Raw genomic sequence first — 16,582 nt, 5'->3', positions numbered from 1 at the left:
GGGAGGGGAAAAATGAGGACCTGATGCCAGGAGCTTAAGAACAGAACAAATGTTTTGAGAATGATGAGGGCAATGAATGTGCAAATGTGCTTTACACAATTGATGTACGTATGGATTGTGTTAAGAGTTGTATGAACCCCTAATAAAATGATTTTAAAAAAAAAAGAGCAACAATTTACTTTTTAAAAGCCCCTGGTTAAATGAGTAAATAAAGAGTGAGATTTTAAAATTCCTCAGAAAAGAACAAAATTATGTAAATTAAAACATTTGGGATACATCAAAAGCAGTCTCAGAGGGCAATTAATAGCAATTAAGTGCAAATAGCCCCAAAAAAGAAAGAGCTAAAATAAATATTTAAACACATCTCCACAATAATTAGAACAAGATCAGCAAATGAAACTCTCAAACAATGTTAAAAAAAAAAAGATTAGATCAGGAATAAGTGAACCCCACCAAAAAATAATAAGTGAACCAGACAAGAGAAACAACAGACCCAACAAGACAAGAAATTGGTTCCTATGAAAGATTAACAAAATTAATAAACATTGACAAACTTAACAAAGGGAGAAAAAGCACATATAACACATAATAGATAAAATGAGTAGTAATAATAATAGATAAAATGAGTAACAGTAGCAGCCAAATAAAAAAGATAACTAGACAATGTTATGAAAAAAATTACAATAAATTAGAAAATCTAAATGGATACATTTCTAAAAGCACTTTACCTACAGACTGATGTAGAATATCTTAGCAGGCCTAAAACATAAGGAGAAAATTAAAAAGTCTTCCAGGACTGGGGAGCATTACTGGGGAAATCTAATAAACATTTAGAGAAGAGTTACCACCAATTCCACAGAAACTAACCCATACTATTCTATTTCTTTTCAGGTTATGAAGGCAGTAAGGCCCTGATACCCAAAACAGGCAAAGACATCACCAAAATAGAAAATTACAGACCAGTGTCACTCATGAACACAGGCACTAAAATGTTCAACAAAATTCTAGCTAATTCAACAAAACACAAGAGAGTGTTTGTTGACATCTTCATACGTCATGATTAAGTGGGAGTTATACCAAGTATACACGGATAGTTCAACATTTGAAAAACAATTAAATCTACCATGTAAATAAATAAAACAAAAAATTATATCAATTGATATACAAAGGCATTACATAAAATTCAAAATATTATTGCTAAACACATTCAATACAATAAGAATTGAAGGTCAATTCCTCAACATTATGAAGGACATATGTTCAAAATCAATGGCCAGCATTTCAACTCAATGCAAAGCAACATAAAGTCTTCATTCCCTCAACAAACAAGAGCCAGACATGGTTGCCCTTTATCACTACTCTGATGTAATACACTCCTGGAAGTCTTGGTCAGGGCTATTAGACATCAAAATCGTATCACAGGCAACCAAACTGGGAAGCGCAAAACTATTTGCAAACAACATGATCTTATACAGAAAACCCCGAAAGACTCAATTATGAAAAAAAATCACTGGAACTAATCGAAAACTTTGACAACACAGCTGGCTATAGGCGCAACTTTGTATATTACGGCAGAGGATACACTCGAAATTTATGTGCATCAAAAGAGCAAAATGAGAACCCCAAAATGGCAACAAAATGTTTTGCAATAAAACATCTATAGAAATCCCCGATATGATCACTGAAGACAAATGGGTGCATAAGCAAATGTGGTGAAGAAAGGGGATGGTGACCATCTATCAAAAGAGCGTCTGGGGTCTTAAAGGTAAACAAGTGGCCATCTAGCTCAGAAGTCCACATGGAGGAAGCACACCATCCTGTGTGATCAAGAGGTGTCGAAGGGATCAGGTATCAGGCATTATCAGAACAAAAATATCATATCATTGTGAATGAGGGGGAGTGCAGAGTGGAGACCCAAAGCCCATCTGTAGGCAATTGGACATCCCCTTATGGAAGGGTCGCATGTAGGAAACAAGACAGTCAGGGTGCGATGTAGCAACAATAAAACATACAACTTTCCTCTGGTTCCTGAATGCTTCCTCCCCACCCACTACCATGATCCCAATTCTACCTTACACTGGTACAGATAGGAACTGGAAACACAGGGAATGCAGGACAGATGGTCCCTTGAGGACCAGTGGTGAGAGTGGCGATACTGGGAAGGTGGAGTGGAAAGGGGAAACTAATTACAAGGACCTACATTACAAGGTTACAAGGACCAATTACAAGGACCTCCTCCCTGGGGGACGGACAACAGAAAAGTGAGTGAAGGGAGATGTCGGACAGTGTAAGATATGAAAAAATAATAATTTCAAAATTATCAAGGGTTCATGAGAGAGCGGGGAGCAGGAAGGGAGGGGGGAAATGAGCTGATGCCAGGGGCTTAAGTGGAGAGCAAATGTTTTAAGAACGATGAGGGCAATGAATGTACAAATGTGCTTTAAACAATTGATATATGTATAGATTGTGATAAGAGTTGTATGAGCGACACAGTGTGGGAATTGCACCTGACCTGATCCCACCACACCGAGGCAAATCACTGGGGGAGTGCAGCGGAACAGCAAGGGAATGGAGTGGCAAGGTCCCCAGGGAATGCTGAAAGTGGACTTTGGGGCCAGGGCGTGGTGCCCCAACAGACTGGACTGGAAAACGCTCCTAAGGGCCAGCAAACGATCCCTGAACTAACTACAAGCTTTTCTCTTGTGAACTGTTTTGTTCTGTTCTTTGTCAGTGGTTTGTTTTTGTTGTTTTGTTGCCTGGTTGTATACTGTTGCTTTGTTTTCCTCTGTCTTGTTTTCGTGCATGTTAGTGTCTCCACAGGTCTGTCTGAATAGGACAGGCTGGATGAACTATCTGGAGGAAAAACAACGGGACCGACAGTTCCGGGGGGACTTGGGGTGGGGGGGTAGAGGGGTATAAGGAAGTGGTGTTAACAAACCCAGGGACAAGGGAAAAACATGGGACCCCAAATGGTAGAGAAGGGGGAGTGGCAGGCCTGGTGGGAAATGATCAAGGGTAAGGTTGCTTAGAGAAGAGGTATACTCTAGCCCAGGTGGCGATGAAGCATGGTAGTAGGGCAGGAGGAAAGCCAAGGGAGATGGAGGAAAGAGCTAGGAGTCAAAGGGCATTCATGGAGGTCTAGACAAAGACATGTACATTCAAATATATATAGGAGGATGGGGAAATAGATCTCTGTGTCTATATTTATAGGTCAAGTATTAAGGTGGCGGAAGGACCTTGGGCCTCTACTCAAACACTCCCTCAATGCATGAATACCTTCTTTTATTAAATTGGAACTCTATGATGCTCACTCTCCCGACACAACGGCTGGAGTCAAAGTGGGTGAACAAGTAAATGTGGTGAAGAAAGCTGATGGTGCCCGGCTATCAAAAGAGATAGTGATTGGGGTCTTAAAGGCTTGAAGATAAACAAGCGGCCATCTAGCTCAGAAGCAACAAAGTCCACATGGAAGAACACACCAGCCTGTGTGATCGAGTGGTCCCAAAGGGATCAGTTACCAGGCATCAAAGAACAAAAAATCATATCATTGACTGCACACCTCCATGATAGGATCGCTGAAGACAAATGGGTGCATAAGCAAATGTGGTGAAGAAAGCTGATGGTGCCCGGCTATCAAAAGAGATAGCGTCTGGGGTCTTAAAGGCTTGAAGGTGAACAAGCGGCCATCTAGCTCAGAAGCAAATAAGCCCACATGGAAGAAGCACACCGGCCAGTGCGATCACGAGGTGCCCAAGGGACCAGATATAAGGCATCATGCAAAAAAAAAAAGATATAAGTGTGTGTATGTATGTGTATATATGTGTATATGTATATATGTATGTGTATATATGTATATATATATCATATTAAATGAAGGGGGAAGTGCAGAGTGGAGACCCAAGGCCCAAGTGTCGACCAATGGAGATCCCCTCATAGAGGGGTTTAGGAGAGGAGATGGGTTAAGTAGGGTGTGAGGTAGTATCGATGAAGAACACAGCTTTCCCCCAGATCCTGGATGCTTCCTCCCCCCAACTACCATGATCCGAATTCTACCTTGCAGGGCTGGATAGGACAGAGGCTGTACACTGGTACATATGAGGGTTGGAGGTACAGGGAATCCAGGGTGGATGATACCTTCAGGACCAAGGGTGTGAGGGACGATGCTGGGAGAGTGGAGGGTGAGTGGGTTGGAAAGGGGGAACTGATTACAAGGATCCACATGTGACCTCTTCCTTGGGAGAGGGACAGCAGAGAAGGGGGGAAGGGAGACTCCGGATAGGGCAAGATATGACAAAATAACGATGTATAAATTACCAAGGGCATATGAGGGAGTGGGGAATGGGGAGGGGGGGGGAAGAGGACCTGATGCAAGGGAATTAAGTGGAGAGCAAATGCCTTGAGAATGATTGGGGCAGGGAATGTATGGATGTGCTTTATACAATTGATGTATGTATATGTATGGATTGTGGTAAGAGTTGTATGAGTCCCTAATAAAATGTAAAAGAAGAAAAGAGAAAAAAATGATTAGGGCAAAGACTGTACAGATGTGCTTTATACAACTGATGTATGTATATGTATGAACTGTGAAAAGAATTGTATGAGCCCCGATAAATTGTTAAAAAAAAAAAAAAGAGTTGTATGAGCCCCCAATAAAATTATTTAAAAAAAAAAGAAAAAGAAAATCTACAGAAAACTGCAACTCCTCAGTAAGAAAAACACAAACAACCCAATAAAAAATGGGCAGACATGAGTACACAATTCACGAAAGATGACATCCAAGGTGACCAACAATCATATAATAAATGTTTATGATCATTGACTATAAAAGAAATACAAATGAAATTATTTCATAATGACACTGATAGCAAAATTCGTTAAAAAAGAAAATAAATACTGGAGAGGATGTGGAGATTGGAGTATTTATAAAAGGCTGGTGGGATTGTGGAACTGTTTAGCTATTATGGAGAACAGTATATGGCGTTTCTTTAAACAAATGTCAATAGAAATACCATATAGCCCTATACTCTCTACTCAGCATATACACCCAAATAAATAAAGAAGAAAATACAAACAAATAATATGCACACATGTCTGTCACAGCACTTTCTGGAATAGCAAAACAATGGAAACAATTAAAAAGTCAGAGAAGGGGGGGAAGGGAGACTCTGGTAGGGCAAGATATGACCAAATAACAATCTGTCGATTATCCAAGGGCTCATGAGGGAGGGGGGCGCGGGGAAGGAGGGGGGAAAAAAGAGGACCTGATGCAAAGGGCTTAAGTGGAGAGCAAATGCTTTGAGAGTGATGAGGGCAAAGAATGTGCGGATGTGCTTTATACAATTGATGTATGTATATGTGTGGATTGAGATAAGAGCCCCTAATAAGATGTAAAAAAAGAAAGAAAAAAAAGAGAAAATGATTAGGGCAAAGAATGTACGGATGTGCTTTATACAATTGATGTATGTCTATGTATGGATTGTGATAAGAGTTGTATGAGCCCATAATAAAATGTTTTTTAAAAAAAGTCAGTCTGTAGCGGAATGGAAAAATTCTGGTACATATGGAATGGAACATTTTGCATCTGTAAAAAACAACAATGAAATGTATCAAATACCACATGATATATATTAATTTATAAGACTGTGCTCAGCAAAGACAGTGAATCTCATGAAGACAACTATTACATGATACATTATAAAGGAGAAAAATGGTTTTCATATAAAAAAATCGACAGGTGGGGTGGGGCGGGAGCGGGGTCACTGTGTGTTGAAGAGATAAGGAGAAACAGAGCAGTAAAGAAAGGAAGAAAGGGCTACATGCCCTGGAGGGCTGACAAGGACACAGTCCTCATCAGATGGGCTGTACAACTATGGTTCCCACAGCACAAAAATTACAGCTGCTAAAGCACAAATAATCAAGTCTTTCTCCTGTGTGTGTCATAAAACATCTGACCTTACACATGCACTGTCTGCTTCAAGTTATGATGACATTGTCCAGAATGAAAACAAGCAGCACATATAGAATACACGACAAAAGATGCTCTGAGAGAAGCAGCGTCACCTTTGGAACCACAAAGTGCCATGGTGAGGGGGCTGTTGCTCTTGTCAAGCTCACGAAGGCAGGCACTGCCGGCATGATCCCGGATCACAGACAGCTCCTTAAGGATCAACGCCTGTCAGAGAAAGAAAGAGAAAGGCATGCCGGAGCGAGCCATCATTATGACAATGAAAGAACCTGAAAAACTTACGCAATATGTGAGATCTCCAATTGATAAAGGTTTCAGAGTCTTCCAAACCCCAACCCACTGCTGTCAAGTTGGTTCAAATGTATAGGGACCTTAGAGGACCGAGCGGAAATGCTCCATGGAGCTCAGAGGCGTCAATCATTCTGGCAGCAGACTGCCTCACCTGTTTCCATGAGTGGCTGATGGGTTCAAGCTGCTAACCACTCAGCCAGCAACCCTAGCCACTAGGGCTCCGTTCAACAAAACTCAACATCTATAAGGAGTGACATCTTAACACCAGGATTCTAAGATGGGCTGGCAAAACTGGTTAATAACAAAATATGTGGAAAATCCTTTGCATGCTCCACAAAGTCCTATTCCCGTCTACACCTCATGAGCACACAGGCTGGTGTGCTTCTTCCATGTGGGCTTTGATAGATGGCTGTTTGTCTTAACTTCAAGCCTTTAAGATCCCAGGTGCAATATATATTAACAGCTGGGCACCATCAGCTTCCTTCACATTTGCTCATGCACCCGTTTTGTCTTCAGCAATCTTGATGGGAATAATATGAGTATTATAAAGTGCCACATTATTAGAGCAAATCAGTCTTTTACTGAGGTAAGATTTAAGTAGACCCAAAGTCAATCTGCTTCCTTGTTGTATTTACATACGAGGGAGTACCACCACCACCACCACCACCACCGCCCCCCCCTCCCCAAAAAAAAACAAACAAAAAAAGCTCTACAGGGCAGTGCTTTCGTAGTACACATTTTCCCCACTAGGTGAACATTGAGCAACTTGCTCTGGGTTAGTAAACCCAGTGGCATCTCCTAGGAAGGTTTTCTGTGATCACAGTGAATTTTTCATAAGTCTATTCACTGGAAGCTCATTTTTTGGGATAGCCAATTTAAGAGAATAGCGTGAGGCTGTGAAATTTTGTTTCCTGCTCAAGAAAAATGCTGCAGTTACTGTTGCGATGTTGAACACAGCTTACAAGGACAGGATTATGGGGGAAAACTCAAGTATATGAATAGCTTTCTCACTTCAAAAAAGGTGAAATGGCAAACTTTGTTCCGGATGTCTATCAATTACCCAAACAGATGAAAATGTTGGCAAAATCTGTGCACTTGTGCTCAAAGAACTAATGATGGACCATGGAGAAGTTATCTGGACCATCTTGGAACTTGGTTCAGTGAATTTTAATGGAAGATTTGAAAACAAGGGTCTCTGGTCTCTGTGAAAGTTGTGCCTCGGGTTCTGACTGACCAGGAAAAAGAGTGTCGACTGGAAGTATGCCGTGCTTTGAAAGAACAGCTCAGAAGGGACCCAGATTTTCTTCCCAAGGTGATTACTGGTGACAGACATGGTGCTATTCTTACAACCCCCAAAGCAGACATCAATCGAGCCAGTGGAAGACACCATTGTCACCTCACCCAAAAAAGATATTGTCAAATGAAATCAAAGATCAAGACGATGATTATTGGGTTTTTAATGCGAGGGCATATATGGAAAGGCTTTTTAGACTAAAATACATGTTCATTTATACACATCTAATTGGTTATATGACATCTTAACAAGAACAGTCCCATGTGGCCAAATGAACAAAAGGCCGTGGTATTGTCACCGAGAAAGGGAAACCTAGGACAGGACAGGATCTAGTTGCAGTCCCTGCATTCACTAAACTAAGAATACACCCAACTAACCCAATACTCAGGCAGCACTATGGCTGCTGTCAGAATTCCTGTTCTCTGCCTCTACCACAAATGGCGCTAGAAGACGGACTTACCTCCAGCGTCTCCTCGGCAGTACAGCCAGGCTGCTGCTGCAGTTTGCCTGTATTTAAGGCCTCAATGTACTCATCACATTTTTTGTAACCAGCATTCAACAGATCATATTTGGCCGTTAACAGTCCTTGACCAGGTGTGACATCACCAATTCCAATGGAGAACCCACGGTTGGCTGGAGAGCAGAGAGAAAGCCATACATGTTTTTCAGTTAACCTACCATGTGCAAACAAGTTTATACTTTTACAGAATTTTCAATAATTCAATTTAAGAAAAACAGTTTAAAAAAACAGTCCATAATAGCCTAAAGAATTGTATAAAATACTGATTTTACTTAGAGAAGGGGATATTGGAATGTTTCTTATAAACTACAATAACAAACTTATAACACCTATCATGGACAGGAAGCAATGTGACTTGTTTATTTTTTTCTTAATCATTTTATTGGGGGCTCTTATCACAATCCAACATACATTCATTGCATCAAGCACATTTATACATGTATTTCCATCATTGTTTTCAAAACATTTTCTTTCTACTTGAGCCCTTGGTATCAGCTCAATTTTTTCCCTCCCTTCCCACATTCCCTCCCTACCCACACTCCCTCCCTCCCTAAAGAATCCTTGATAATTTATAAATTACTAGTATTTTTTCATGTCTTACACTGATCAATGTCTCCCTTCCCCTGCTTTTCGGTTGTCTGTCCCCTTGGGAGGGGGTTAAATGCACATCATTGTGATCGGTTCTCCCTTGCTCCCATCACCTTCCCTCTATTCTCCTGGTACAGCTACTCCCATTATTTGTCCTAAGGGGATCACCTGCCCTGGATTCCCTGTGTTTCCAGTTCTTATCTGCACCAGTGCACAACTTCTGGTCTAGCAGGATTTGTAAGGTAGAACTGGGGTAATGATAGTGGGTTGGGGGAGGGGACAGGGAGGAAGCATTAATGAACTAGAGGAAAGTTGTATGTTTCACAGGTGCTATACTACACCCGACTAGCTCTTTATCTCTTCCTTGTGATCATTCTGTAAGGGGATGCCGAACTGTCTACAGATGGACTCTGGGTCTCCACTCTGCACTCCCCCTCATTCACATTGATATGATTTTTTTGTTCTGGGTCTTTGATGCCTCATACCTGATCCCATCGACACCTCATGATCATAGAGGCTGGCAAGCTTTTTCCATGCGGGTTTTGTTGCTTCTCAGCTAGATGGCCGCTTGTTAGCCGGGCACCATCAGCTTTCTTCACCACATTTGCTTATGTACCCATTTTGTCTTCAGAGACTGTGTTAAGAAGCTGAGCATCATGGAATGCCAGGTTATTAAAACAAAGTATTCTTGCATTGAGGGAGTACTTGGGTGGAGGCCCAATGTCCGCCTGCTACCTTAATACTAACATATAAATATATGTTCATATATCTATTTCCCTATCCTTATATTTCCCTATCCTTATTATCTGAGAAATCATCCCCAAATCCAGAGTAGGAGCAAATATAGACTCCATCTTTGATGAAACAAGAAATCATGGATAATCCTAACCACTAAGTCTCTATCTAGAAGTAAAGTTGCTGGATCAGTAGTGACTGTATTAGGAAGGGAAGGAAGGGGTTGTCTACTGGGCAGACACATGGAAAGGTTTAGGAAGTACATCGTGAGATTTTACAGATGCCAGATATGATCTATGTGCTGGAAACACAGTGGGAAACAGATCCCGGTCCTTCCTCCTATAGGAGATGGGAGTTTATTGCCTAAGAGAAGAATCATAGAAGCTCTGGATGTGAAGATACCAGGCCAAGACAAATTGGGTAACTAGTACCAGACACTGTGGGTAAATCTCTGGCACAAGAATTCTTTAAAATGTTGAAAAGCAAGGATGTTTCTTAGAGGACTAACCTGCTGACTGAAGTCATGGTAGTTTTTCACTTAAAAAAAAAGTATTAGTGATACATTTATACTTTTTTTTAAATTTAAAATTTTGTGGAGAGTTTGTTGGGGTTTACTTATCAAAGCATCATTTTCCCACTCAACAACTTAAAGGAACTGCAGGAAAGTCCCAATGGCTTACCTGTTTACTTTCCCATCTCCTCTTGTATTTTATCTTCCCTTCACCCAAGTGTTACACAAGTGTGTTGTCTACCCTATAACGACTAGACGACTGCTTCCTTTTCTCAGTCCCCAGTAATCATCAAAGTTTCTTTTTACATGAACACTTAATTCAAGAGGGAGTCATATTCATTGTCATTGTCAAAAAAGACATGTCAAGATATATCTTTAAGTACAATGCTAATACTCTACCATAATCATCCTATATAGGTGCACACATATATGAATAATACACATATATAGTATTTCTTTTTTTACTTTAAACCTTCATATCATAAATTGTCCCTTGATAATAGCTTGGAAAGTCTTAATCATTTCTTAGGATTATCATTATGTAGGAAATTTTGCCAGTTATATTTGACATTTGATATCTGCTTCCACATATTAAACTCAATTTGAAATTTAAGTGTCTGTCATAACCCAAATTATATGTCCTATATAAAGCTGTCTATTCAAATAGTACTAGGAATACATTAGGACATAATAAAATTATAAAACTTTATCTAAAACAGATTGATAAATAGAAGTTTTCATTAACACCTAGATATATCTTAGCATCGTTTTATTATTTTTTATTGGCATATAATTCACATTCATACAATAGTTTAACCAGATCAAGAAGAGTTGTGAAATTATCAACACAATCAATTTTAGAAGATTTTCTTTTCCTTCTTTTAGTTATTGTTGTTAGCTCATTTCCCCCCAGCCTTACTAGCCATGTCCTTAAGTAATTAATTATTAATCCAATTATTATCTTTACAGTTTCACCTATCCTGGATTTCACATACAGAAAAAATGTATAACATGGAATCAAGAAACAAAGAAAAGAAAATAGAGAAAAAAACTTAGGAAAGAAAGTAGAAAATATTAAAAATGGAAAAAAATGGGTCAAAATGAAGCACAAATTCTAATGTGTTACATTTTACTCTAACAATGTCTGCTCAATCGACTTTTCCTATGCTCCCTGACTGACAGGTTATTCACATTCCTTGACTAAAGCCAAAGGGGATTCAACAGAGGTTCAATCTTTGACATGACCCTGCAAAGGGATTTTGTGCTCCACTGTCATCCAAAGCCTTCTGCATGCTGGTTGTGTATAATGTAAGCTCTGATACCATTCTCTCGTCCAGATTTTGACTTTATTGTTTCTAATCTCTTTGTATCACAAAGGCTACTATGGTTCTTTTGTGTGGTCTTCGGTGACACCGCACCTAGATGACTTGTTTGATATGCAGCCTTTAAGACTCCTTGTTCATTTTAGAAAAAGTATTATCATTTTGTGGAGAACATTGTAAATCAGCTCCACAGGGTATAAACAATTCTACTGATAGTATCAGAAGTTTCTGGAGAGCCATAACCATTGTTTGAATGTTTTTAAAATGAATTTTAAAGACTGCATAATATCACATTACGTTAATATCTTAAAACCTATTAAATATCCTTTTTTTAAAAAAAAAAAAAGTACAGCCCGGCTATCAAAAGAGATAGTGTCTGGGGTCTTAAAGACTTGAAGGTGAACAAGCGGCCATCTAGCTCAGAAGCAAATAAGCCCACATGGAAGAAGCACACCGGCCAGTGCGATCACGAGGTGCCAAGGGACCAGGTATAAGGCATCATGCAAAAAAAAAAAAAGATATAAGTGTGTGTATGTATGTGTATATATGTGTATATGTATATATGTATATGTATATATATACCATATTAGATGAAGGGGGAAGTACAGAGTGGAGACCCAAGGCCCAAGTGTCGGCCAATGGAGATCCCCTCATACAGGGGTTTAGGAGAGGAGATGGGTTAATTAGGGTGTGAGGTAGTACCGATGAAGAACACAGCTTTCCTCCAGATCCTAGATGCTTCCTCTCCCGAACTACCATGATCCGAATTCTACCTTGCAGGGCTGAATAGGACAGAGGCTGTACACTGGTACATATGAGGGCTGGAGGTACAGGGAATCCAGGGTGGATGATACCTTCAGGACCAAGGGTGTGAGGGACGATGCTGGGAGAGTGGAGGGTGAGTGGGTTGGAAAGGGGGAACTGATTACAAGGATCCACATGTGACCTCTTCCCTGGGAGAGGGACGGCAGAGAAGGGGGGAAGGGAGACTCTGGATAGGGCAAGATATGACAAAATAACGATGTATAAATTACCAAGGGCACATGAGGGAAAGGGGAGGGAGGGGGAAAAAAAAAAGAGGACCTGATGCAAGGGGCTTAAGTGGAGAGCAAATGCCTTGAGAATGATTGGGGCAGGGAATGTATGGATGTGCTTTATACAATTGATGTATGTATATGTATGGATGGTGATAAGAGTTGTATGAGTCCCTAATAAAATGTAAAAAAAGAAAAGAGGAGAAAAAAATGATTAGGGCAAAGACTGTACAGATGTGCTTTATACAATTGATGTATATGTATGAACTGTGAAAAGAATTGTATGAGCCCCAATAAATTGTTAAAAAAAAAAAAGTACAATGCCAGCTGTGATAATATCTATCTGCATACAAGGACATCCAGTCAATTCAACTATTATTTAAATTTATTTACTTATCACTAAAAATAATGAAGAAATTGAAGAATTTTACCAATCCTCAATCTTAAATTGATGAACTATGTAATTATGATGCAATGATAATTATTGCAAAAGTTGGAAAAAAAGATGAAAGAACAGTCGTTGGAAAACACAGGCTTAGTTATAAAGCTAGAGATTGCCTTCTTCATTGCTAAATCTTTTTTCAACAACACAAACAGCAAATATACATATGGATTTCTCAAGGTGGAATATACAGAAATCAAATTAAAAACATCCGTGACAAAAAAAGGTGAGAAGCTCAATATCTCTGGCTAAAATGAGGCCAGGGGCTGAGGGAGGAAGAGACCATCCAATGCGTACATAGAAGTTCAAGTCGAAACTGAAGAAAATCAAAAGAAGTCAATGAATGCCAAAATATGATATTGAGTATGTCCCATCTTCATGTTGAGAACACCTCAATAATGGAGTCTTTATTCTAGGTTCTCCACTCTGCTCAACTGGATTAACATAGCTGTGTAGTAAGTAGGTTTTGAGATCAGGATGTGATCTACTACGAAGTGAGCCTACTATTTGTTCTTCTAGAGTTGTTTTTTTTTGTTAGGTATCATCGAGTCAGGACCCCATGCACAACAGAAACACTGCAGAGTCCTGCACCATCCTTACAAATGTTCCTGTGCTTGAGCCCACTGTTGCAGCCACTCTATGAATCTATCTCCTAGAGGGTCTTTCTCATTCACTGACCCTCTCCTTTCCAAACTCCCTTCTCTCCAGGGAGTGGTCTCTCCTGACAATATACCCAAAGTACATAAGACCATCTCACCATCCTCACCTCTAAGGGGCACTTCTCTTCCAAGACACATTTGTTTGTCCTCTTGGCAGTCCATGGTACTCCCCCAGCACAATTCAAATGCATTGGTTCTTTGATCTTCATTATTCAATGTCCAACTTTCACATGCATATGAGGCTATTGAAAATACGTGACTTGGATCAGGTGCACTTTAGTCCTCAAAGTAGTGCCCTTGCTTTTCTGTTACAACGGATTTTCATCTCTTGACTGTTGCTGCCATGAGCATTGACTGTAGATCCAAGCAAGACAAAATCCTTGACATGAACCTTTTCTCCATTTATCATTATGCTCCCTATTGTCCAGTTCTAAGATTTTGATCTTTACAGTGGGTCATAATCCATATTGAAAGCGGCAATCCTTGATCTTCATCGCAAGTGATTCAAATCCTCCTCACTTTCAGCAAGCAAGGTTATGCCATCTGAGGATTGCAGGTTGCTAATAAGCCTTCCTCGTACCTGATGACGTATTCTTCTGACTCGTTCAGCATACAGATGAATTAAGGATGGATTAAAATTCAACTCTAATGCACATCTCTCCTTATCACAAACCATGAAGTATTCCATTGTTCTGTTTGCACAACTGCTTGATCCACGTACAGATACCACATGAGCACAATGAAGGGTTCTTCAAGGTAATCCTTACACACTTAGTGCGTTATTATCCAATGCCTTGGCATAGTCAATAAAACATGATTAAACGTGTTTATGGTATCCTCCACTTTCAGCCACAATCCACAGGACATCAGAAATTATATTCCTCATTCAAGATCCTCTTCTGAATCCAGCCTGAACCTCTGGTAGCTTCTTGTCAATGGACTGCTGCAACTGTTACTGGATGATCTTCAGCAAAACAGTACTTGCATGTGATACTAATTATATTGTGCTATGATTTGAGAATTCTGTTAGGCCACTTTTCTTTGGAATGGGTCTAAAAATGTTTCTCTTGCAGTCATTTATGCCCTCCACATTTCCTGGCACGGGAGAGGGAGTGCTTTAGTGGTGCTTTCCTTATCCTCGGCTCCACAGAAAGTAGGCGAGTAGTCTTGCAATCCCTTCAAAGAGTGATGCTCTGGATTGAAATTGCACTACATTTATAAATCATTTTGGGTAGCAGTGACAATTTCACAATCTTCCTATCCATGAAAATGGCATGTCCTTGCTTTTATTTAGATTTCATTTGGTTTCCAGTAGCAGTGGTTTGCTATTTTCTTTTTATAAATAGCTGGTTTCACTGGTTAGGTTTATTCTCAAGTATGTAATCATTTGGATGGCTATTGTAAATGTTTTTCCCCCCTTGATTTTCTTTTGATAGCTTATTTCAATAGGATACGGAAATCTGGTTGATAGTTTTATATCTTTCAATCACTTCCAACAATTTTCTTGTTTAGCTTTCGGGTTTTCTACATGTAGAATCATATGCTCTGCAAACAGACCATTCTATTCCCCCTTTGCCAGTTTGGAGGCCTTTCATTTCTTTGTGTTCTAATAGCTCTAAGACTCCCAGTCCAATTGCGAAGAGCATCCTTGTCTGCTCCTGTTCACAAGGGGAATGCTTTCTCTTCACTGAATAGGATGTTGGCCATTTGTTTTGCAGATAAGTCTATTATTTTGTAGGATTCTGTTTTAAGGATGGTGTGAATTTTTTTTTTGATGGTGTGAATTTTTAAAAATCTATCTTCATAGGGATATGGGTCTATTATTTTCCATGTCTTTGCCTGGTATTGGTATCAGGGTTAATCTTACATTATTTAACGAATTTGGGAGTAGGTTTTCCTTGTCTATTGTACATTTGTGGGTTTCTAAAACTGGTGTTGGCTCTTTTCTGAATGTTTGGTAGAATTCTCTGGTGAAGCCATCTGGCCCTGGACTTTATGGGTCTTGTCAGTGTTTTTACACTAGTCTTTTGTTAGATTATAGAGATGGTTAGTTGATAGATGTGTGCCCACTTCTTCTAGGTTTCCAAATCTGTTGAGAGTGCAATCCTGCACAGTGCTGCAGCATTATTTTGTTTTTATCTCAAATGGCTCTGCTGTGATGCTGTCCATTTCATTTCTTACTCATTATATTTGTACCTTCCTCCTCTTTTCCTTTGTTAGGTTTTCCAGTTGATTGTTAATTTTGCTAGTCCTTTCAAATTACCAACGCTTTGTCTTACTGATTATGTTGTCTTTCTGTTTTCTGATGTATTTATTTCTGGTCTAATATTTACTATTTTCTACTCTTCTGGTGGAAAAGATTTATTTGGATGTTCTTGTTCTAGCTGTTGGAGATACTGGATTAAAATGTTGGTTTTGGCTCTTTCTTCTTTGATCATGTGTGCCTTCATAGCTATATACATTGCCCTGTAAGTACTACTTTAGCTGAATCCCAAAGGTTTTGGTATGTTGTATTTACATTCTCATTTGTTTCAAAAAATATTTTAATTTCTCATTTCTTCAATCACCTAGTAGTTTACTATTGACTAGGTCAGTGTGACTTTCCTCTTTTTAGAGTTTATTTGCTCTCTTTGACATTACCTTGTGATTCATTAATCTCCCCCATGTTTAAGTCTCCATTCAAATGTGTTCTATCTATGATATTACCTCTATTTATATGTATCTTCATTACAGATTGATAGCTACTGGTGAAATTATCTTCGGTCTATTTTACTTTGATGACTACAATTCCGTTGATTTCTAAGTGACATTGTCTTGTATTTTATTTCAGGTGATGTTGATCTCTGTCCAATAAACTGCTCATGGAATATTTTTTGTAAGGTTGGTCTTGTTTTTTAAATTCAATTTCTCTATACCTGGGAATGCCCTTATTTCTTCCTTGTATTTGAGTGATAATCATACTGGATATAGCTTTATGATTGTAAATTTTTTTCTTTTAGAGACATATATGTTGTCCCATTTTGCTTTCCTGGACTCAAGATTTTTGCTTTTTTTAAAAATCTTTTTATTGGGGCTCATAATGCTCTTATCACAGTCTGTACATACATCAATTGAGCAAAGCACCCTTATACATTTGTTGCACTTGTCATTCTCATAATTCACCTTCCACTTGGGTTCCTGGAATCAGCTCGGTTTCCCTTTCTATCCCCATCCCCCTCCCT

The 16,582-nt window shown here is 39.4% G+C and overlaps 1 protein-coding gene across 2 annotated transcripts in view; it reads right to left on the bottom strand.

Annotated features, from left to right (window-relative positions):
* The window catches only part of POLR3A (RNA polymerase III subunit A), a 98,755-nt gene that overhangs the window by 31,937 nt on the left and 50,236 nt on the right, over positions 1 to 16,582 (bottom strand). For both annotated transcript variants that reach the window (XM_075534563.1, XM_075534564.1), the window contains exons 16-17: positions 8,011 to 8,183; positions 6,061 to 6,172 (exon numbers count right to left, since the gene is read on the bottom strand). In XM_075534563.1, coding sequence (XP_075390678.1) covers positions 6,061 to 6,172; positions 8,011 to 8,183 — 285 coding nt within the window. The remainder of the gene's footprint in view (positions 1 to 6,060; positions 6,173 to 8,010; positions 8,184 to 16,582) is intronic.

This window comes from Tenrec ecaudatus, chromosome 16, assembly GCF_050624435.1.
Source record: "Tenrec ecaudatus isolate mTenEca1 chromosome 16, mTenEca1.hap1, whole genome shotgun sequence".
In the NCBI taxonomy this organism is placed as follows: domain Eukaryota; kingdom Metazoa; phylum Chordata; class Mammalia; order Afrosoricida; family Tenrecidae; genus Tenrec; species Tenrec ecaudatus.
The sequence above is the reverse complement of the archived record's forward strand: the minus strand, read 5'-3'. Positions and strand labels throughout refer to the sequence as shown.